The 23,482-nt window shown below is 46.1% G+C and overlaps 1 protein-coding gene across 7 annotated transcripts in view; it reads left to right on the forward strand.

Moving 5' to 3' along the window:
* The window catches only part of LOC137552128 (dynein axonemal assembly factor 5-like), a 625,885-nt gene that overhangs the window by 8,053 nt on the left and 594,350 nt on the right, over window positions 1–23,482 (forward strand). For 5 of the 7 annotated variants that reach the window (XM_068271378.1, XM_068271377.1, XM_068271376.1 and 2 more), the window contains exons 3-4: window positions 4,523–4,673; window positions 10,517–10,673. In XM_068271378.1, the coding sequence (XP_068127479.1) occupies window positions 4,523–4,673; window positions 10,517–10,673 (308 nt within the window). Of the gene's footprint in view, window positions 1–4,522; window positions 4,674–10,516; window positions 10,674–12,779; window positions 12,961–23,482 lie in introns of those variants that run through there. The other 2 variants (XM_068271375.1, XM_068271381.1) reach the window with 2 other exon arrangements.

The following is a 23,482-nucleotide window of genomic DNA, read 5'->3' on the forward strand; positions in this document are numbered from 1 at the left end:
GCAGATAGGGATGCTTGAAAGACGTATTGTTCTGCCTAGTCCTACACAGAATTGTTACTTAATTAACTTACTAAAGACAGACAAAGCACAAGTTAAAGTCTGTGGGAATGGGAGCGAGAGCGCCATCAAAGCAAAAATGCATTATGTTGTAAGAGTTAGGGCCCGTTTCCACTAGAGCGAATCCGCATGCGTTGTCTGCATGCGGATTTGCATAACCAATACAAGTGGATGAGACTGTTTCCACTTGTCAGTTTTTTGGTGCGTTTTTCTGTGCAGGATTTTTCTGCACGGTAGGGCCTGCAGAATTCGCCTGCGTGTGGAATGCAGGCGATTCGCAGGCAATGTATTTAATAGGGGAAATCGCACATGCGTTTTTGCCGCGATTTCGCGTGCGAATTCGCACTGAAACTAATGTACATTGAGCCAAGCAGTGACATAGTTAAAATCGCTGATAGCCTGCCTATGCGAAATCGCATGCGAAATCGCGGCAAAAATCGCATGCAGAATCGCATCCGCATGCGATTTTGTCAGCGGTGGAATCCCAGCGATTCGCACCGCACTAGTGGAAACGGGCCCTTACAGTATAGCAGGACAGCCTCACGCTTACATACAAGGAAATGGATCATGTGCCTCATAGGGCAACCCTGGAATACAATGTAAATTTTTAGAGCTGTGTTTCTTAATGTCATTACAGCATGTACCCCTTTATTAATGACTGTATTGCAGATATGCATATCATGATCAAAAACACCACCATCTTCCAGCTTGATTATGAAACCTCACTATGGGATACCCCTCTCACGGACTAGAACAGACTCTATCTTTACTAAAGACATTGAACTACTGTTATCAAAGACATTTGCATGACCTTGTTTTATGTTGTGAGCTTCTTGTTTGTCCTACCTGTACTGCATAATAGTAGTTGTAGTACCACATAATAGGTTTTATAATAAATAAGCTTTATAAATACAATAAATAAGAATATGCACCCCTTGTATGAAACATCAAATCCAGTACCCCTGTGGAAGTTACTAATGACATCACAGTGCAGTGCTGTGTCCGCGGGGTACCATGCCCCTCTTTACACTTCGGTCACCCCTGATTGGAGGTGTGACTGATGTTGTGACATAGCAGAGACAGGACACAGCAGTGGCAGGCAGCATACAAGGAGGCAGCGGTGGCGGCACAGGACCGGGGGCAGGCACGAGCCATGCCTGTACCACTCGAGATACGCTACTATCGGCCACCCAAAGCCGTGTTTTGCTACGTTTTTTTTTTTTACAAAACACACAACAGTATTTGAAAATCCTAGCTAGCTTCTAATTGAAATAGGATAATCATTTTTTGTACAGGGCTTTGGAGTCGGTACAAAAATCATCCAACTCCGACTCCTCAGTTTATGAAACTACCGACTCCGACTCTGACTCCAGGTACCCAAAATGGGTCAGACTCCTCGACTTCTTACTTTAATACTCACCAGGGCTGTGGATTTGGTACAAAAATCATCCGACTCCTCAGTTTATGAAACCACCGACTCCGGGTACCCAAAATTGCTCCGACTCCTCAACTCCGACTCCACAGCCCTGTTTTTGTAACACTCATTTCAGAATGTATTGTGCAGCGATAATATTTTTCAGCTAAAGCCACATCTCCTTGGCTCCCCAGAGATCCCAAATATTAGTCAGAAAGGTATTTTATTGTTCTATATTTGTGTTACAGAGCTGTAAAAGGATGATGCACATCTCCTATACAGTATGTAGGCAGCTTATTCTTTTTTTTTTTTTTTCCCCAAAACGGTATTTTGGATTACCTCCAACTGTTCATTTTGTGGTTTTAATATGTGTGGGTGGCATGTTTGTCTTTATACTTTGTAAAGATTGTTTTATTTTCTTGTAACTTGCACTGGCATTCTCACTGGCATAAACAAGAAACTCATCAGCCAGGTAATAATGACCTGCTTTCATTAGTACTGTGCTAACAGCTAGAGAGTAGACTGGTTGTTAGCTTGCAGCAGTATAATAATATGATTTAGTTGAGATCCCATGATATGCATTAGATATAATAATAAAGAGGTATAATAATGTAAGTTCACTTTAAAAAAAAAAAAATTAGTGCCACATTAGAAAGCCGACAGTGACTGTGAAAGGACACCCGAAGTGAAAATAAACTAATGAAATAAACAATTGTATCTATCCTCCTTCTCCTAAAAATGACTTTTTAAGATATTCCACAGTTTTATTTTATATTTAAATCTACTTTTTAATTTTTTACTGTTTTATTGTTTTTGTTCAATGACCTATTCATTGAAGTATGCCAGAGCTAAAATCTATGAACTATTCTTTCCTGTTCTCAGAAGGCATTTTCTGCTAGGAAAGTGTTTTATAATTGTAATTTCTTATCAGTGAGGGTCACACTGTAGTCTGACCCAGTCCTGACTCAGACAGGAACTGCCACTTACATACCTGACGTTTTTAACTCTTTCAGGCAAAGAAAGAAAAAAAGGAACACAGCATAGTATTTGTGTGCTAGGCACTGTACATACACCTGTCTATCTCATCATGTCACATGTCACCTCGGGTATCCTTGAAAGTCCCTAAATCCTGTTCTGTGAATCACACACCTAAAACAACCACATGGCTCTTTTCAACAAAGAGCTCTTGTTTTCAAATTGTGAATTTGCATTAAAATTTCACTGATGACAGTCCTTGATGCACGCCATTCATGGCAAGGAAGAGGCATACTCCCTGACGTGCAGGCACGGATTTACATCACTGGAGCCGAGCCTATAGGCACAGATGTCCTGGCACCCTAAACGTTACCCTTTATGAATCTACAAACCCCACCGAACTGCACTGCAAGTATGCTGGCTGTCCTAGCTGTCACTTCTCCCTTATGTCCCTTGCCTGTCATAGCTAGCTACAGGTATCACTTCTCATTAGGTAGCCAGAGGTACCCTCAGTATTAAGTAGTTGAGGTGCCTGACTAACCGGGGATCTCATCAGTGGAATGCCGAGACCCAGGTGAGTAACCTCTCACTTACACTTCTGTCGGATTTCTACATAGGGAGGGAGGGAGGCACATGGGGTGGGGAACCTCCTCTTCATCATCAGGTGCCTGTAGGCACGTGCCTACGGTGCCTTATGGTAAATCCAGCCCTGCTGACCTGGATGCACTGCTCTATGTTTTTGAAGTCAGATGAGTGCATAGCGATTTGTGGGGTCACCCAGTTCTGTACGCTGCAATACCCCGCTCCCTATTGCATTCACTTACACTACACTTTGGAGTTCCCTGTATTGTTTTCTTTAGAATAGGGATGGTTCATATCCCTGTTGGCTTCCGTTCTGGAACCTCCATATGGGGGCGCTGGGTGTATGATGCTGATGGGCCCTGTGGCCCCTCTAGCTTTCCCTTTTTTTGACACTGTTTGCTGTTATTTGTACTGTTGATATTTTGTGAAAGACACTCGTTTAATGCCTACCTAGATGCGTATACTATGTTTCTCATTCACAGATCTGTTGTATGTTCATTTGCAAGCACTACTAGATGGCTGCATACATGATGTATAGGGTATCATTCATAAAGCATTTCCGCATGCGGAAATGCTTAAACAGCTGACTTTACCGACCACGTAGCAAATTCAGCATTCATAAAGGCTCCTTCCGCATGAAAAGCTGACCTTACCAAGCAGAGCGATAAATCACCGCCTTTTGCGGTGATTATTGTAAAAAATGTAGCAAAATGTTAATACATAAAGATCACCGCAAGCGGTGTGAGGTCGGGAAGTACCGCTCCCTCTGATGTGGTGATAACAATGTAAGTGAATGGAGACACACAGACCTCCCAGGCAGCTGCAGCAGAGCTGAACACGGAGAAATGTATCAAAGGTAGAAGAAGTGGACAGAATCGGCACTAGCTGCTGCTGGCAAACACGTGGGGGTAGGTGGTTAGTTTGATGTGCCTCCGGACAGTAGATTCAACACATCACCAGGAAAGGTACAAAGGATCCGGGCACCATCAATTGCAAACACCACGCTTTATTTCATCCCCACCAATAGACAGATACAGGTGTAGAGGGCTGATCTCATCGAGATCAGCCCTCTACACCTGTATCTGTCTATTGGTGGGGATGAAATAAAGCGTGATGTTTGCAATTGATGGTGCCCGGATCCTTTGTACCTTTCCTGGTGATGTGGAGAAAAGTATCAACTTGGCTGCTTCCGTGTCTCCGCAAGCCTACCGCCTGCCTACCACCAGCCTAGTTCGGGGAATCTCCGCACTACTATCGCACGTGAACACTTTTTCATGAATGCCCACCCAGAAGTCTAAAATACCGACAGCGGGGTTTTCCCGCACTGATTCTCCTTACCGACAACAGGTTTATGAATGATACCCATAGTGTCTTGCTTTTACAACAGTTTGTGACAATTGTTTCCTTCTGATTGTTAAAATCTCTTTGATATATAAAGAATGTTTAAAAAAATCACTTATGACATTTCTAAACCATTATCTGTTTTTCCTCCAGACAGTTCCATAATCACTCAGAAACGTTAATAAAGGACATTCTGCTTCCCAACGTGAAGTGGCATCCTGGCAGAACAGCAGCAGCCATCCGGACCATAGCAGTGTCCTGCCTCTGGGTTCTCTTACAGAGTGAAATACTGTCACAGCAAGAGGTACAGTGATGTGTATTCTGCATAGATGGATGGTTCAAGATTACAGCACCAAAGCGCCTCCAGCAGCCATTATCATCATTTATAGGGCATCTTTGAATCAGGATGATACCATTTATTGTCTAAATTAATGTGGCCATACATCAGGCAACTTGGCGGGCAATTGACCTTCCAATTCAATTATTATAATCGAATTGGATGAAAAACGGTGCAGCCAAGTGCATGCCTTGAGCGACAATGCGACTAATTTCAAAATTGGTCGTATTCTCAATCACGCATGCTGCAAGATATTGCTCGATGGGGTACGCAGCGTTAACTGTGTGCAATTTTCCACCGAACGCGACAAAACCCCCAAGCTGTCCCCCTAATGTAAGTGTCCACCCGGTGCTCTGTGTAAAGGATACATTACCTGTCCGTGGCCTGTGCTTGTCCCCGGCTGGCTTCCAGGTGCATTTCCATATATGCGCTCACCACGTGGTTTCCTAGTAAGGGCGTGCGTGTGACGTCACACACGCCCTTATTAGGAAACCACGTGGGGCCCACGTATATGCAGAGGAGATATTCTGGAGGACGTGGGGGACAAGCACAGGCCACGGACAGGTAATGTATCCTTTACACGGGGCATTTGGGGGACATTTACATTAGGGGGGGCACGGCAGTGGATTCCGGATCGATTTCAGCATGAAATTGATCGGGAATGGGCCTGTGGTGTACGGGCAGCTGACAGACCTCGCTCTTATCAGATTCGATAAGAGAGAGATTTGTCTCTTGGTTGAATCTGCCCATACATCTCTAGCTTTAGAGTAAAGGAGTAGGCTTTAGGCTAATATACCTTCTTCAGACTTGATACATTAACAAAGTCTGATGGAGGCTTATTAGCCGAAAGCTTACTCCTTTACTTCTAAGTTAGCTAATAAATGGTATCATCCTGATTCAAAGATTCTTGCTTTTATTGACGGCTAACACAGTACAACACTCTACTACTTCTACTTATAAGACATCTATCGTGTAAAATTTAAAATACAAACATATAAATGTATATACCATATATTCCAAGCTATAAGCCACCAAATGGAATGTGGCAGTGGGTGCAGAGTGCGTGTTGAGGGTGCGTCACCTGTCCTTGCTTCTTTCATCCTTTAGTGTCCCATGCAGCTTCTGAACTGGCCAATAGAGCTCCAGAAAAAGTAATTGACTCGTGTATAAGCCCCCTCCACATTTGCCAGAAGTGCTCCCTGTACAAATCCGCCCCCAAGGATTATAAGTTGTGTCTCAAAATGCCGCTAGATGATGTCATAGATATGAGACACAGCAATTGCCACACAGACAGAATCCCTGACCATTTCACAGCTGACACGTTGCTTGCACGCTCTGCTCCATAAGCAAAGGGACACAGGTAGTCTTGAGCAGTGCACTCTGCACACCATGTTGCAGGGGATGGGGCGCATGGACACAGCAGAGAGCCAGCTTGCAAGAACTGGACTACTAGTGCACGATCCTTACGCCCCTCTATCAATAACAAAACCTGCTCCACCATCCATTCTATGTCACTGACTCGCATATAAGCGGAGGGGGTAACTTTTCAGCACCATTTTTGTGCTTAAAATTAGGTTTATAAGCGAGTATATAAGCTATTTATTTACAAAAGCACTTACTGAACTGAAGTTTCAGTCCAACTGCCAAAATAGTGTGGAAACAAAAAGGAAAATGTAATTTACAGTGTAGCTAAAGAAAAAGGAATAATTGGCTGTTCCATGCATGTGAAAAATGTATCAAAATCTCATATAAAGTAAACAGATCTTAATCTAAAATCAACAATCTTTTTACATTTTTAAATGGTCACCATTTACACTCCAAGTATCACCGCTAGAGGTTGCAATCCTCTATATATGAGGAAGGATTTCAATGTAAAGTATAAGGAATCCTCCATGAAAATGGGCAAAGTTCCAGCTATTCAAAAGTGGAAAAGTTCCGTGCAGTTAAAGGAAATCAACAGTTCTAATTGCAGAAATCATTGACCAGTTTATCATGTGCACATGATCCCAGTCCCAGATCAGCTCAGCTGTCCCAACTCCCACAGATTATATGCACACTGAACACAGGACCCAATCACAGTCCTGTTATATAAAAGTGTCGGCAGACTGAGAGGGCCTCGGTTGTGTGGAAATAGTGACAATACAACTGAGCAGTGGGTTACACTGGCTGCATAGTAACACTTTGTATATGACTGTTCAATTATCCATTAATGGCCGGAGGACATCCAGGCAGATCAAATCAACATGATGAATTGGTGACCAAGGGTGTCCAGGTCTTCTAACCAGGGCTGTGGAGTCAGTACAAAAATAAACCAACTCCTCAGTTTATAAAATCACCAACTCCAACTCCAGGTACCTAAAATTGCTCTGATTCCTAGATTCCAACTCCTTAGTCTAATTCTTATAAAGGCTATGGATTTGGTACGCAGCGCATCATCACCCACATGGTGCCCAGTCTGCTCCAACAGCACCCCTTTCTCAGAGCACCAGGAAAGATACGTGCACCAGCGTGAAGCGCACGGCCACATCCATCCCAGAAGTGCAGGATGAACGTGCGGTCCACACTGCATCCAAGGGGAAGAAGGAAGTACCAGCAGTCCCACCTGCATCATTATAAAAATCCAAAAATATAATTAATATATTTTGTAGTATTTGAATAAAGTTGATATATTTTTTTGCATGCACCCACGAGCCAATTATTCCTTTATCTTTGGTTATATTTTATTTGTTTGAAAAGTGCCCTCACATTTTTGATTTATATACTTAGTTATATTTACTAATTAGAGTGGGGGGTTATACCCTAATTTTCTATGTTACACAAATCATGTAATTTATAGTGCATTGTACTTTGGGAGAATTGTATTTTCATATTAACTGTTTGTACTGTATTTAAAATTTTGCAATTTTTCACCATGTCCTTTAATTTAAAGGGAACCTTAACTGTGAAAAATAGTCCTCTACAATCATCCGTTCCCCAGCCACCAGTAGAGTTGGGCCGAACAGTTCGCCTGCGAACGGTTCCATGCGAACTTTAGTGGTTCGCGTTCGCGTCCCGCAGGCGAACCTTTGCGGAAGTTCGGTTCGCCCCATAATGCACATGGAGGGTCAACTTTGACCCTCTACATCACAGTCAGCAGGCCCAGTGTAGCCAATTAGGCTACACTAGCCCCTGGAGCCCCACCCCCCCTTAGATAAGGCAGGCAGCGGCGGCCATTACGGTCACTCGTGTGCTGCCTGCGTTAGTGAGAGTAGGGCGAGCTGCTGCACACTGTCTCTCAGGGAAAGATTAGTTAGGCTTAACTTGTTCCTGTCTGGCTGCATACCTGTTCTGTGAACCCACCACTGCATACCTGTGCTGTGAACCCACCACTGCATACCTGTGCTGTGAACCCACCACTGCATACCTGTGCTGTGAACCCACCACTGCATACCTGTTCTGTGAACCCACCACTGCATACCTGTGCTGTGAACCCACCACTGCATACCTGTTCAGTGAACCTGCCACTGCATACCTGTTCTGTGAACCCACCACTGCATACCTGTTCAGTGAACCCACCACTGCATACCTGTTCAGTGAACCCACCACTGCATACCTGTTCAGTGAACCTGCCACTGCATACCTGTTCTGTGAACCCACCACTGCATACCTGTTCTGTGAACCCACCACTGCATACCTGTGCTGTGAACCCACCACTGCATACCTGTTCAGTGAACCTGCCACTGCATACCTGTTCTGTGAACCCACCACTGCATACCTGTTCAGTGAACCCACCACTGCATACCTGTTCAGTGAACCCACCACTGCATACCTGTTTAGTGAACCTGCCACTGCATACCTGTTCTGTGAACCCACCACTGCATACCTGTTCAGTGAACCCACCACTGCATACCTGTGCTGTGAACCCACCACTGCATACCAGTGCTGTGAACCCACCACTGCATACCTGTTCAGTGAACCCACCACTGCATACCTGTTCAGTGAACCCACCACTGCATACCTGTGCTGTGAACCCACCACTGCATACCTGTTCTGTGAACCCGCCACTGCATACCTGTTCAGTGAACCCACCACTGCATACCTGTTCAGTGAACCCACCACTGCATACCTGTTCAGTGAACCTGCCACTGCATACCTGTTCTGTGAACCCACCACTGCATACCTGTTCAGTGAACCCACCACTGCATACCTGTTCAGTGAACCCACCACTGCATACCTGTTCAGTGAACCTGCCACTGCATACCTGTTCTGTGAACCCACCACTGCATACCTGTTCAGTGAACCCACCACTGCATACCTGTGCTGTGAACCCACCACTGCATACCAGTGCTGTGAACCCACCACTGTATACCTGTTCGGTGAACCCACCACTGCATACCTGTGCTGTGAACCCACCACTGCATACCTGTTCTGTGAACCCACCACTGCATACCTGTTCTGTGAACCCGCCACTGCATACCTGTTCAGTGAACCCACCACTGCATACCTGTTCAGTGAACCCACCACTGCATACCTGTTCAGTGAACCTGCCACTGCATACCTGTTCTGTGAACCCACCACTGCATACTTGTTCAGTGAACCCACCACTGCATACCTGTGCTGTGAACCCACCACTGCATACCAGTGCTGTGAACCCACCACTGCATACCTGTTCAGTGAACCCACCACTGCATACCTGTGCTGTGAACCCACCACTGCATACCTGTTCTGTGAAACCACCACTGCATACCTGTTCTGTGAACCCGCCACTGCATACCTGTTGTGTTCAGTGAACCCGCCACTGCATACCTGTTCTGTTCAGTGGACCCGCCACTGTATACCTGTTTAGTGACCCCGCCACTGCATACCTGTTGTGTTCAGTGAACCTGCCACTGCATACCTGTTCTGTGAATCCGCCACTGTATACCTGTTCTGTTCAGTGAACCCGCCACTGCATACCTGTTCTGTTCAGTGGACCCGCCACTGTATACCTGTTCAGTGAACACACCACTGCATACCTGTTGTGTTCAGTGAACCTGCCACTGCATACCTGTTCTGTGAACCCGCCACTGTATACCTGTTCTTAATTACACTACCTGATTGATGTATACACATGCAAGATGTTTTAAAGCACTTTAGGCCTGTCATTTAGCATTCAATGTGATTTCTGCCCTTAAAACGCTGCTTTGCGTCAAATCCAGATTTTTCCCGGGGACTTTTGGCATGTATCCCACTCCGCCATGCCCCCCCTCCAGGTGTTAGACCCCTTGAAACATCTTTTCCATCACTTTTGTGGCCAGCATAATTATTTTTTTTTTCAAAGTTCGCATCCCCATTGAAGTCTATTGCGGTTTGCGAACTTTAACGCGAACCGAACCTTCCGCGGAAGTTCGAGAACCAGGTTCGCGAACCTAAAATCGGAGGTTCGGCCCAACTCTAGCCACCAGCTGGTTTCCTTTTCACAGACTCGGAGTTTGCGGGCCACTGCACCTGCTCAGCCCTGGCAATGCGTATCTTCGCTTGTGTTGCCGTCCGCTACAGCGGCCTGTGCAGGATGCTATTGCGGACAGCAACGTGAGCAAGGATACTCGTTGACAGGGCTGCGCAGGCGCCGTGGCCTGCCAACTCCGAGTTGGCAAAAACGAAACTAGCTGGTGGCGGGGGAACAGAGGATCGTGGAGGACCGGTGCGGGCACAGGGCGGCTGCAGGGGGCTGGTAGAAGCCCCAGGTGAGTGAAACTATTTCACTTTTTCAGCCTAATATCTTGTGGTATATAGGTAACTGTTTATATGTGTGTTGAAAAGCTCTATGGCGTGCATTCTGTCTCTAACAGGTTGTCCAGATTCAGGATGTGGTGATGCCTATAGTGATCAGCACTCTGGATGAGGACTCAAAGCTGATCTGCTTGCTGTCATGTCGGATCATACAGGCTCTCCTACAGGCCTGCCAGCACCATCTGGATCCAGACAGACTCAACAAGATTTACCCTGGTAAGGGTTCCGATTCTTTTACTACGTATGCTGGAATAACTGCGTATATGGTAATAGATAACAGAATCATAATTGATTTATTTTTTATGTACTCATAATGGTACGCAAATTCATACTGGTGCTCAGTAAGCAATATTTTTTTGTGTCTACTTTTGTCACAGATGCATAATTAGTTGAATGCATGTGCAGCTATAACATAAGACAAATTGCAGAACATTTATATTGTGCTTTCCTCCTGGCGGACTAAAACTGCCACTAGGACATGCTCTGTAGCAGTGTTAGGGGTCTTGCCCAAGGTCTCCTCACTGAATAGGTGCTGGCTTACTGATCAGGAAGAGATATTCAAATGGGCCCTTAACCACTACAGTATCCAGCCATTATTATAAGTAATAATGAGGATTGGCCGGCTATTTGTTTTCTTATTTGTTGTCTGGGAGATTTTCTTTTTCAGCGCAAGCAATCTCCAGCAAAACACGCCCCAGGGCTTGACGCCTTTCGTTATTAGGCGGTCCTGGGGCTGACACCTTCCCGATGCCTATCAGCGTTAGGTGGTCGGGAAGGAGTTAACGTATACCTGAGACGAAAAATTTAAAGGCATTGCCTGGGGCTTCCATCCCCCTTCAAGCCGTGATCAGGGTGTGCGTGGCAGGCCATACTCAATACAGTGTGACTGAGGCCTCTTGCACACTACAAGCGATTCCAATATTTTTTTATACGATTCTGATTTTTCGTCTTAGGTTTCCTGTAATGTGATTACATCACATTCTATGAGCCAGTGAGCTCAGGCTGCAACAGACCGGCAAGCCATGAGGTCACTTCGACATATTGGTAAGACTAAATGTTCCTATGTTGTTGAGGTGGGGCTCTAGTGTATGTGACACATGAGGGTTTGATGGTTTGGTTTGAGGTCTGCTGAGTGCTGACACCCTTTTGACTATGAAGCCAGCTGGTGCTTCCAGGGTTCTGTGTAGTCGGGTTCCTCTTTCCCTCTGTTAAGCAGCTTCCCCAGTTTAGGTATGGAAGCTCATTAGTTATACTTTATTTTTGTATGCCTTGTTTTGCCAGCCAGAAAAGATGCCTAACACTGACAAGGGAAAAATCAATGATACACAGGCAACTAAGACAAAGACAAATAACATTTATATCGCGCTTTTCTCCTGGCGGACTCAAAGCGCCAGAGCTGCAGCCACTAGGGCGTGCTCTATAGGCAGTAGCAGTATTAGGGAGACTTGCCCAATGTCCCCTACTGAATAGGTGCTAGCTTACTGAACAGGCAGAGCCGAGATTCGAACCCTGGTCTCCTGTGTCAGAGGCAGGGTCCTTAACCATTACACCATCCAGCCTAACTAATGTACTATGTACCCATATTTTTCTATAAGAAAAAAATATATACTAAACCTGTTGCGTCCATGGTGCAGGGGCATCTTATGGACCTCTTTTTCCACAATTATTATGTCCCCCTTTGTGCCTTCCTTGTATCTTTTGTGTCCCCCAGTGTCCTGTGTCCTCTGTCCTCAGGTGTCTCTCTGTGTCCTCTTTCTCTGTCCCATTTTCTCTGTCTTCCTGTGTGTTCTGTCCCCGTGTCGCCTGGTGTCCCCCTTCCTCTGTCCCCGTGTCCTGTCCTCTGCCCCCCTTCCACTATCCCCCGTGTCCCCATCCCCTTGTGTCCTCCGATGTCCCCTGTCCTCTATCCCCTGTGTCCCGGCCCTTGGGTCCTCCAATGTTCCTTGTCCTCTATCCCCCGTGTCCCCTGATGTCTTATATACAAGTTGCCTCGCAGCTCCATGAATCAGAAATAGCCACAGTTCCAGTCAGGCGAGGGGCACTGTCCCAGACCGCCAGTCACAGCCGCTCATTGCCCCTGCTCATTTCGTAATAAGAGCTGAAAGTCCAGAGGGTGGGACCACGCTCCATCATTGGGGCCATTCACTGCACTACCGAAGTAGCAGGGGGGGCCCAATTTGACAACTACCAAACTTTCCACTCATGCTCATCCTCTGCCGTGTATTCTATTGCCCAAATCCCAAACAATCATCAACCAAGTCTGTATATTTGTGTGACTTTGTATTGTACAGACATTTGTGTGATCTGTGACTTTTTCCATAGATGCCTCCAGTTTGACTGTGTCCTGTGTACAGCACAATCCCCAGTATCTGCCACTGGCAGGGATCACCTGATGCCGGATACATGTGCTTGCCGGTTGCTTGAGCAACCGGCTAAAAAAAAGCATAAACCTTCCCCTGCAAATATTATACACAGAGGTAGCGCCACTCAGGCTTATGCAGCATTGATGTACAAATAACAGTCTCTGTAATAAAGTCCAGGCAGAGTGTATCCTAAAATAAAATGATCTCCTATCTGCAAATTATGAGTTGCTTGGTTTTATATTCTTTTCCATCACTAAATGAAGTTATTGAGTTAGTTTTAACCTCTTTTGATTCCCTGCAGGCCTTACAAGCTCTGCATGGAAAAAATCTTGGTACTTGCCAACCCTGCATTTCGGGTGGCTTGACCGGGTTCACACAGCTGGGTGCAAGGATTTGCTTGAGGTTTTTAGCCTTTCTATAAGTGAATTTTGGTTTAGGGGAAATGATGGTCCCAAGCACCTGATCTGTCTCCAGTATGTCCCAATGTTTATATATAATTCTCTGTAAGTCCCTGTATTGCGTACTAAAGCCTGTCACAAATGCAAGGTCATACTCACCTCTGTTCTCTTCTTTCACCCAATTGGTGAGGCGTTCCACTCTATCCCTCTCCCTGACCCATTCTATCTCAGTTTCCAATTGATTACCACTATAGCCCTTCTCAAGGAACCTATTTTTTAATATTCCTGCTTGTTCATCTTAGTCATTTAAGGTGGTGCAGTTCCCGCGCATGCGCATGGACTGTCCCCTTGGTATCCCATCTATCCAGGAGGGATGGTGGCAACTATCTATGGATATGAACCAATTTCTGTCTGTCACCTTAAGGAAACTTTTTTGTATTAACCCTTCTACTATTCCTTATTATCTCCATGTCCAAAAAAATGAATGTATTCTCTCCACACTGGATTCAGCAGTTAGGGATATACCTACATCATTGCCATTTAGCTCTCTAATAAATTATTGAAGTGCATGATCCCCCCTCCCCATACAAAGTACTAATTGTCTATAAACCGATTCCACACCTTGACATGCATGCTCCCCCAACACACCTGCCTCCCATTTACCCATGAACAGGTTCGCTAGGCTGGGTGCATAGCTGGCCCCCCATTGTGCAGCCTTTATGCTGCCTATAAAAGTTCCCATTATGCCAAAAATAATTTTGTTCCAAAGCGAACTTTAGCATTTTGAGGATATATCCCATTTGCTCACCCTTCATGGTACCGTCCTTTTCCAAATAGTATTTGACCGCCTCTAGTCCCACTTCATGTCTTATGTTTGTATATAGGGAGGCAACGTCAGCAGTCACCATTATGTCTCCATCCTCCATTTCCAACCTTTCTAGTTTCTACAACATATGTGTGGAATCCTTTACATTGGGCAATTTCTCTACTAGGGGCTACAGGAATTCACCTAAATAATATCCTAAACAATGTGTCACTGACCCTATTCCACTTATTATAGGCCTTCCCGGAGGGTTATCTCTTTCCTTATGAATCTTTGGGACTTGGTATATGATTGGTATTTTAGGCACATCAGGGATCAGGTATCTGAATTCCCCATCACTGATGATCCTCTGTCCAGACCTTCTTTTAGAATATTTCTCAGTTCCTGTATATACACTTTGGTGGGGTCACCTCTCAGGGCAGCATATGCTTCTCTGTCCTTTACCAACCTATCAAGCTCCCCCTGCAAATGTCTGGCAGTCTCCCCATACCTCTTCGCGGGCTCCTCACAGCTTCCTGGCACGCAAGTCACATGACCCACATCAGGTCATGTGACAAGCCGTCTTCCGTGGACCGCCCCAGAAAGCCGCTAGGCCCGCAGGGAGGTATTAGGAGAATGTCAGACATTGCTGGAGGCGCAGTAAGTATTTAAAATGCCTCCAAACCCCCCAAAGAAAAAAAAACAAAAAAACACCCACAAAACTGTAGTCCCAGTTATCCCACGGGCCTGCCAGTTAGTTGAGACTTCTGGTTGCCTGAATTTCATGTAACAGGGACTTTGCTGTAATGTGACATTATTGATGGGGCTGATTTTTTTTTTTTTTTTTTTTTATATATACCCCCTAAGTTTCTTCAGATGTGTTGTGGCTGAACCCTGTATAGCAGTCAGAATTAAACAGCAGCTGAAACGCCTCTGAAGAGTTATAATTTCTAAATGAAAAATAGAGAACTAAAATTAATCTTGGCGTCAGCTGAGCAGAATGTTATTTCTGCAAATCGTTCTGTCCTTGTTAATGAATATTATGAAAGCTGTCTTTATCTCATCCTAAGCCAACATGCATTTAATTGTATCACAGGTTGGATCACCTGATCTGCATACTGCTTATGGCTCAGTGTGCCAGTAAATATGAAAACCCGAGTCTCAGAAGAAATGAATATAAAATATGAAATGGACATGCATTATTATCTGCATTATATGTTTTGGGGGTTTATAAAGCAGGGCTGTGGAGTCGGAGTCAGAGTCAGAGTCGTGGAGTCGAAGCAATTTTGGATGCCTGGAGTCGGAGTCGGGAAAAAATGCTCCGACTCTGACTCCTAATGAATTTGTAACTGTAATTAAAATAGAAAATATGATAAAATGTTCTATTTCTCAGATAATAGTCATTAAAGATAATGTATATATACAGTATATATACAGTAATAGCTGTGCTCAGTCCACAAAAATGAAATAAACCAATCAAAATCAGTTACTTGTGCTGCTTCAATAAAGCAGTCCCCGTATTTTTAAAGTCAGATATACATATCTGATAGTGACTGTACAGTATATATGATGTGTACACAGGAATCTCTTATATATACTAAATAACATCTATGCTGTAAGAATAAAGCCTGATGTGTAGCCGTGTCACTGATAGAGATGGTCAATGAGATGGAAATAATTCTGCGTTGATGCTGGTTTATGCAAATGTATGCACTCTCTTTGCTCATGAAATCAAATAATTTGATATGTTGTTAAAATTTGGTTTGGTGACTACAAATTAAAGGGTACCTGAGACAGATGAAAAGAAAAGTGTTATACATACCTGGGGCTTCTTCCAACCCCCTTCAGGCTAATCAGTCCCTCGCTGTCCTCCTTCACCACCTGGAACTTCTGCTATGAGTCCCGGTAATTCAGCCAGTCAGAGAAGTCTGGCTACATGCCGCTTCCACAGCCAGGAGCATTCTGCACCTGCGCAATAGTGCTGCACAGGTGTAGTACGCTCCCGGCGGCGAAGTGTGTGCATGCGCACTACGCCAGACTTGCTCAAGTACCTGGACTCATAACAGAAGATCCAGGTGGAGGAGGAGGACAGCGAGGCTGGAGGAAGCCCCAGGTATGTTTAAAACTTTAATTTCATCTGTCTCAGGTTTACTTTGTTACACAGTAGTACTATACTCTACATATGCACTCCCCACAGAGCTGCAGGGAATCCACTGAGAATGTTGTGCACATTGAACAGAGAGGTGTTGTCTGTCACCCATAAACCTTGTTCAGATTGTGCATAAAGAATGTGTAATAGAGGAAGAATCTCCTTATTCCCCTGCAGAGTACCTGCACATCATTCTTACATGTACCCACAGTTACATTGCCTAGGACCTGATAGATGTTCTTTGTTCCGGTTTGTACCTTTTACAAGTACTCTTACCAAGGACTAGTTTTAGTCTAAAGGGAATAAATATAGTAGTCTACATATCCTTCTCACTTCAGCTGTCTTGTAAAATTCCTAAGCGTTGGCAGTTAACCTGCTGAGCGGTCTGGACGAGCTCAGCTCGTCCAACACCGCCAGAGGCTGCCGCTCAGGCCCTGCTGGGCCGATTTTCGTCAAATAAAAAGCAGCACACGCAGCCGGCACTTTGCCAGCCGCGTGTGCTGCCTGATCGCCGCCGCTCTGCGGCGATCCGCCGCGAGCAGCGGCGAAAGAGGGTCCCCCCAGCCGCCTGAGCCCAGCGTAGCCGGAACAAAAAGTTCCGGCCAGCGCTAAGGGCTGGATCGGAGGCGGCTGACGTCAGGACGTCGGCTGACGTTGATGACGTCACTCCGCTCGTCGCTATGGCGACGATGTAAGCAAAACAAGGAAGGCCGCTCATTGCGGCCTTCCTTGTTTATTCTGGGCACCGGAGGCGATCGGAAGAACGCCTCCGGAGCGCCCTCTAGTGGGCTTTCATGCAGCCAACTTTCAGTTGGCTGCATGAAATAGTTTTTTTTTTATTTAAAAAAAACCCTCCCGCAGCCACCCTGGCGATTTAATCAGAACGCCAGGGTGGTTAAGAGACGAATTTCACGTTACATACTGTTAATCAACAAAATTGTAATATGCAAATTAGAGGAGTCGGAGTCGGTGGAATCCTAAACTGAGGAGTCGGAGTCGGTGGATTTTTGGACCGACTCCACAGCCCTGTTATAAAGTACTGTAATAGATTTATTAAGCTTTTCAGTTTCTCAGCAGTTACCTGCTTCAGACTTCTGACAGAAGGAATTAAAGTTGGACTAAAACTCCCCACATTCAAATTCTAGTACGTATTTTCAGGTACATAAAAGATCTCACACATTTAAAGAGAACCTGAGATGGACAGATGGGACACAGGCATGTTCTCTGCCTCATAACATACCTCTGTGTGCCCCCACCGCCGCTCTCTGCCCTCCTACCGCCACGCTATGGCCTCCCGAGATTAGCGACAATATTTGTCGCTATCTCGGAGGTAAGCACAGGGGAGAGGGATTCCCTGATTAAAATGCCTGCCAGGGGCGTTCCTGCAGGGTTTCTAGAGCTGCTATTGGGCAGCTCTCTCTCCCTGGCCATGCCCCCTGCCACTCCCCCACCTCCCTGCATGCTGGATGAGAGAATGAATGGCTCATCCCAGTGCTGTAACCTATAGGTCACAAAAGTGAAAGTGGGCCAGTGTGGCCCACAGAAGCGGCTTTTTTTGTGGCTACCTGATCTGCTCAGCCCCACAGATCAGGTAGCCTACTTTTTTTTTTTTTAGCCCACCTCAGGCTCTCTTCAATCTTGCTTAGGGCTTGTTCACACTATGAGCGCTTTGACTTTTTAAAAAGCATTAGTGTTTTTAAAAGCCCTGGAATAGAATCCCGATATATATAATATATGCATATGTGTGTGTGTGTGTGTGTATATATATATATATATATATATATATATATATATATATATATATATATATATATATATATATATATATATATATATATATATATATATATATACACAATATCTATATCTCACCCCAAATGTCCTAGCAAGTCCCCTTTTCTCCCTCTCCTCCCACCTGCCCACCCTAACATGCTCCAATGAAGCGGCTGCACAATATAACCTTGCCCTCTCATCTGCTTTAGATCAAGCTGCCCCCTTAATCTTCCGCCCTAACAAGTCCCCCAACCCCCAACCTTGGCACAACACCCACACACGTGACCTCAGGAAAGAAACTCGAGCAGCCGAACGGAAATGGAGGTAATCACATCTCAATTCTGACTTCCTAGATTACAAGGCCAAACTGTTACTCTTCCACACTGCCCTCTCTGAGGCTAAACAAAGGTTCTTTGCTGCACTGATTGGAACCCAAGCTTCCAACCCTCGACAGCTTTTTGCTACCTTCAATTCCCTCCTCAACCCCACTCCTCCCCCTCCCAGCTCCTCCCTCTCAGCCAACGACTTTGCCAACCACTTCACCACTAAAATTGCAACAATACACAATGAAATCTCCCTCCTACATCCCTCCCTTCCTAACGCCTCTCAGGTTGTCCCCTTGCCTTCCCTCCCAGCTGCTTCCCTGTCTCATCCACCCCTCACCTCCTTTGCTCCTGCCACCATTGATGAAGTCAGCCTGCTGCTAGCCCCCCCCCACCTTCTCCCCCTGCGATCCTGTACCCACAAATACTCTTAGTCCCCACTTCCCTGACCTGGTCCCAGTCCTCACCTCCTTGTTCAATCTCTCCCTTTCCACAGGCACCTTCCCCAAAGCGTTTAAACAGGCCACTGTACTTCCCCTGCTGAAAAAACCCTCACTCGACCCATCCCTACCCTCAAACTACTGACCAATCTCCCTCCTTCCCTATGCTTCTAAACTCTTCGAACTCCTAGTCCACCAACGCATTACCCAATACATCAACACCAATACCCTACTTGACACCCTACAGACTGGATTCCAACCTGCACACTCAACTAAAACAGCCCTCGCCAAGGTGGTCAACGACCTTACCCTTGCCAGGGCCAAAGGCAGTTATTCCATCCTGCTCCTCCTTGACCTCTCTGCAGCATTTGACACTGTTGACCACCCCCTCCTCCTCCAACCACTACAGTCCATGGGCATCCATGGTCTTGCCTTGGCCTGGATCTCCTCCTACCTATCCAATCGCTCCTTCACAACTTCCTTCAATGGCTCCTCCTCAACCCCTGCCCCCTCTCAGTCGGGGTCCCCCAGGGCTCTGTTCTAGGCCCCCTTCTTTTCTCCATATACACTTCCTCAATTGGCAAGCTTATCTCCTCCCTGGGCTTCAAATACCACCTTTATGCCGATGACACTCAGATTTCCCTTCATACCCCCGATCTCTCATCTACCACCATAAACAAGGTCTCCTCGTGTCTCTCAACAATTTCCTACTGGATGTCTGCTAGGTTCCTGAAACTTAACCTAGACAAAACTGAGCTCCTGATCTTTCCACCCCATGCTGCTGCACCCCTCCCAGATTTCTACCTCACAATCGACAACACAACCATTCGTCCTACCTCCCAGGCCAGCTGTCTGGGTGTCACCTTGGACTCCTTCATCCCACACATCCAAAACATCACCAGAGCCTGCAATTTCCACCTCCGTAATACCTCCAAGATCCGCCCCTTCTTAACCCCGGACACGACCAAACTGCTCATCCATGCCCTCATCATCACCCGCCTTGATTACTGTAACTCCCTCCTTTCTGGCCTCCCCTTGAAACGTACTGCCCCCCTTTAATCAGTGATGAATGTGGCTGCTAAACTCATCCATTCTTCGCACCGCTCCGCATCCACATCTCCCCTTTGTGAAGCCCTGCACTGGCTCCCTATCCGTTTCAGGATAATTTTGAAGATTCTATGCCTGACGTATAAATCTGTGCACAAAACCTGCCCTCCCTACATCTCAGAGGTTGTTCACAGGTCGCCTCACCACCCCATGCATCTCCCACTCCCATGCCCGCCTGCAGGATTTCTCAAGAGCCGCCCCCACCCTCTGGAACGCCCTTCCACCATCCATCAGACTTGCTCCCTCTTTCAACACATTCAAGCAAGCCCTCAAAACCCACCTCTTTATGATGTGCGTAATTATTCGGCCCCCTGAGTCAATACTTTGTAGAACCACCTTTTGCTGCAATTACAGTTGCCAGTCTTTTAGGGTATGTCTCTACCAGCTTTGCACATCTAGAGACTGAAATCCTTGCCCATTCTTCTTTGCAAAACAGCTCCAGCTCAGTCAGATTAGATGGACAACGTTTGTGAACAGCAGTTTTCAGATCTTGCCACAGATTCTCGATTGGATTTAGATTTGGACTTTGACTGGGCCATTCTAACACATAGATATGTTTTGTTTTAAACCATTCCATTGTTGCCCTGGCTTTATGTTTAGGGTCATTGTCCTGCTGGAAGGTGAACCTCCGCCCCAGTCTCAAGTCTTTTGCAGTCTCCAAGAGGTTTTCTTCCAAGTTTGCCCTGTATTTGGCTCCATCCATCTTCCCATCAACTCTGACCAGCTTCCCTGTCCCTGCTGAAGAGATGCACCCCCTGAGCATGATGCTGCCACCACCATATTTGACAGTGGGGATGGTGTGTTCAGAGTGATGTGCAGTTTTAGTTTTCTGCCACACATAGCGTTTTGTATTTTGGCCAAAAAGTTCAATTTTGGTCTCATCTGACTGGAGCACCTTCTTCCACTTGGTTGCTGTGTTCCCCACATGGCTTGTGGAAAACTGCAAACGGGACTTCTTATGCTTTCTGTTAACAATGCCTTTCTTCTTGCCACTCTTCCATAAAGGCCAACTTTGTACAGTGCATGACTAATAGTTGTCCTATAGACAGATTCCCCCACCTGAGCTGTAGATCTCTGCAGCTCGTCCAGAGTCATCATGGGCCTCTTGACTGCATTTCTGATCAGCACTCTCCTTGTTCGGCCTGTGAGTTTAGGTGGACGGCCTTGTCTTGGTAGGTGTACAGTTTGTGCCATACTCCTTCCATTTCTGAATGATCGCTTGAACAGTGCTCCGTGGGATGTTCAAGGCTTTGGAAATCTTTTTGTAGCCTAAGCCTGTTTTAAATTTCTCTCTCTCTCTCTCTCTCTCTCTCTCTCTCTCTCTATATATATATATACATACACACACAGTACAGTCCAAAAGTTTGGACCCCCTCTCATTCAAAGAGTTTTCTGAAACAACTGAAACAACTGAACATATGTCATATTCTAGGTTCTTCAAAGTATCCACCTTTTGCTTTGATTACTGCTTTGCACACTCTTGGCATTCTCTTAATGAGCTTCTAGACAATGGTATTGGGTAAGGACAGGTGGCATTGCCCAAGAGTGTCTAAGACTGAGGGCCCTATCAAAATTCTGACTTGGGTCCCATAATATAAAAACAGGCGCGTCGCTAGCGTCACATATCGGTGGCACGTGCCACGGATATGGCTTTGGGGTGCCCCTAATGACTGCTCTGGGGTGCCCAACGGGAGTGCCACGAATGTTTTTACTTTGTGCGGCCGCCGTTTACACAATACGGCGGCCGCCATGTTGTGGGCGGTGCTCGCTGCTTAGAAGCACTGCTGGTCCCCATGTCCATCCGCCCCCTGCCCAATCAGGAGCACCAGGCAGGGGGCGCGAGATTGAATAAATAGGCAGGGGGCTGGAGAGAGCGTGAGTAGCTCCGCCCCCTGCACGTGTAGTGGAGCCATCTCGGAGGAGCCAGTTTTGAATTGCCCGCCCGGTGCCCGCTGACCCTCGCTGATCCTCCGCATGCCATGCCACCAAGAGGGACTAAGTCTAAGAAGAAGCCTCTGCTGCAGAGAGTTAGGGGGAGAACTGCCAGAGCCACCGGACACAGGCAGGATGCAGACGCGGAGGCGGCAGCTAGATAACCCGGTGCGTGGCAGACTGCAGACTCCAGACCAGGGAGGAGGTAGTAATGTACTGTTTACTCTGCCAGGCGTGTGTGTGTGTGTGTGTGTGTGTGTGTGTGTGTGTGTGCCCCATTATGTATGTATGTCTGTGCCCCATTATGTATGTATGTCTGTGCCCCATTGTGTGTGTCTGTGCCTGAGCCCCATCCTCCATGTCCCATTACAGTCTAGGCTGTTACTATGTGCCTGTACTGATAGCTGCAGTGTGTGCTGATCTCTGCTGCCTCCAGTATGTACAGTATAAGCCGTTACTCTGTGCCTGTACTGATAGTAAACTAGCTGCATTGTGTGCTGATCTCTGCTGCCTCCAGTATGTACAGTATAAGCCGTTACTCTGTTCCTGTACTGATAGCTGCAGTGTGTGCTGATCTCTGCTACCTCCAGTATGTACAGTATAAGCAGTTACTCTGTACCTGTAGTACTGATACTAAACTAGCTGCATTGTGTGCTGATCTCTGCTACCCCCAGTATGTACAGTATAAGCTGTTACTCTGTGCCTGTACTGATACTAAACTAGCTGCAGTGTGTGCTGATCTCTGCTACCTCCAGTATGTACAGTATAAGCCGTTACTCTGTACCTGTACTGATACTAAACTAGCTGCAGTGTGTGCTGATCTTTGCTGCCTCCAGTATGTACAGTGTAAGCCGTTACTCTGTGCCTGTACTGATAGCTACAGTGTGTGCTGATCTCTGCTACCCCCAGTATGTACAGTATAAGCTGTTACTCTGTACCTGTACTGATACTAAACTAGCTGCATTGTGTGCTGATCTCTGCTACCTCCAGTATGTACAGTATAAGCCGTTACTCTGTACCTGTACTGATAGTAAACTAGCTGCAGTGTGTGCTGATCTCTGCTGCCTCCAGTATGTACAGTTTAAGCTGTTACTCTGTACCTGTACTGATAGTAAACTAGCTGCATTGTGTGCTGATCTCTGCTACCTCCAGTATGTACTGTATAAGCTGTTACTCTGTGCATGTACTGATAGTGACCTAGCTGCAGTGTGTGCTGATCTCTGCTACCTCCAGTATGTACAGTATAAGCCGTTACTCTGTGCCTGTACTGATAGTAAACTAGCTGCATTGTGTGCTGATCTCTGCTACCCCCAGTATGTACAGTATAAGCTGTTACTCTGTACCTGTACTGATAGTAAACTAGCTGCATTGTGTGCTGATCTCTGCTACCTCCAGTATGTACTGTATAAGCTGTTACTCTGTGCCTGTTCTGATAGTAAACTAGCTGCAGTGTGTGCTGATCTCTGCTACCTCCAGTATATACAGTATAAGCCGTTACTCTGTGCCTGTACTGATAGTAAACTAGCTGCATTGTGTGCTGATCTCTGCTACCCCCAGTATGTACAGTATAAGCTGTTACTCTGTACCTGTACTGATAGTAAACTAGCTGCAGTGTGTGCTGATCTCTGCTGCCTCCAGTATGTACAGTATAAGCCGTTACTCTGTGCCTGTACTGATAGTAAACTAGCTGCAGTGTGTGCTGATCTCTGCTGCCTCCAGTATGTACAGTTTAAGACGT

This window comes from Hyperolius riggenbachi, chromosome 1 (assembly GCF_040937935.1).
Source record: "Hyperolius riggenbachi isolate aHypRig1 chromosome 1, aHypRig1.pri, whole genome shotgun sequence".
Classification (NCBI taxonomy): domain Eukaryota; kingdom Metazoa; phylum Chordata; class Amphibia; order Anura; family Hyperoliidae; genus Hyperolius; species Hyperolius riggenbachi.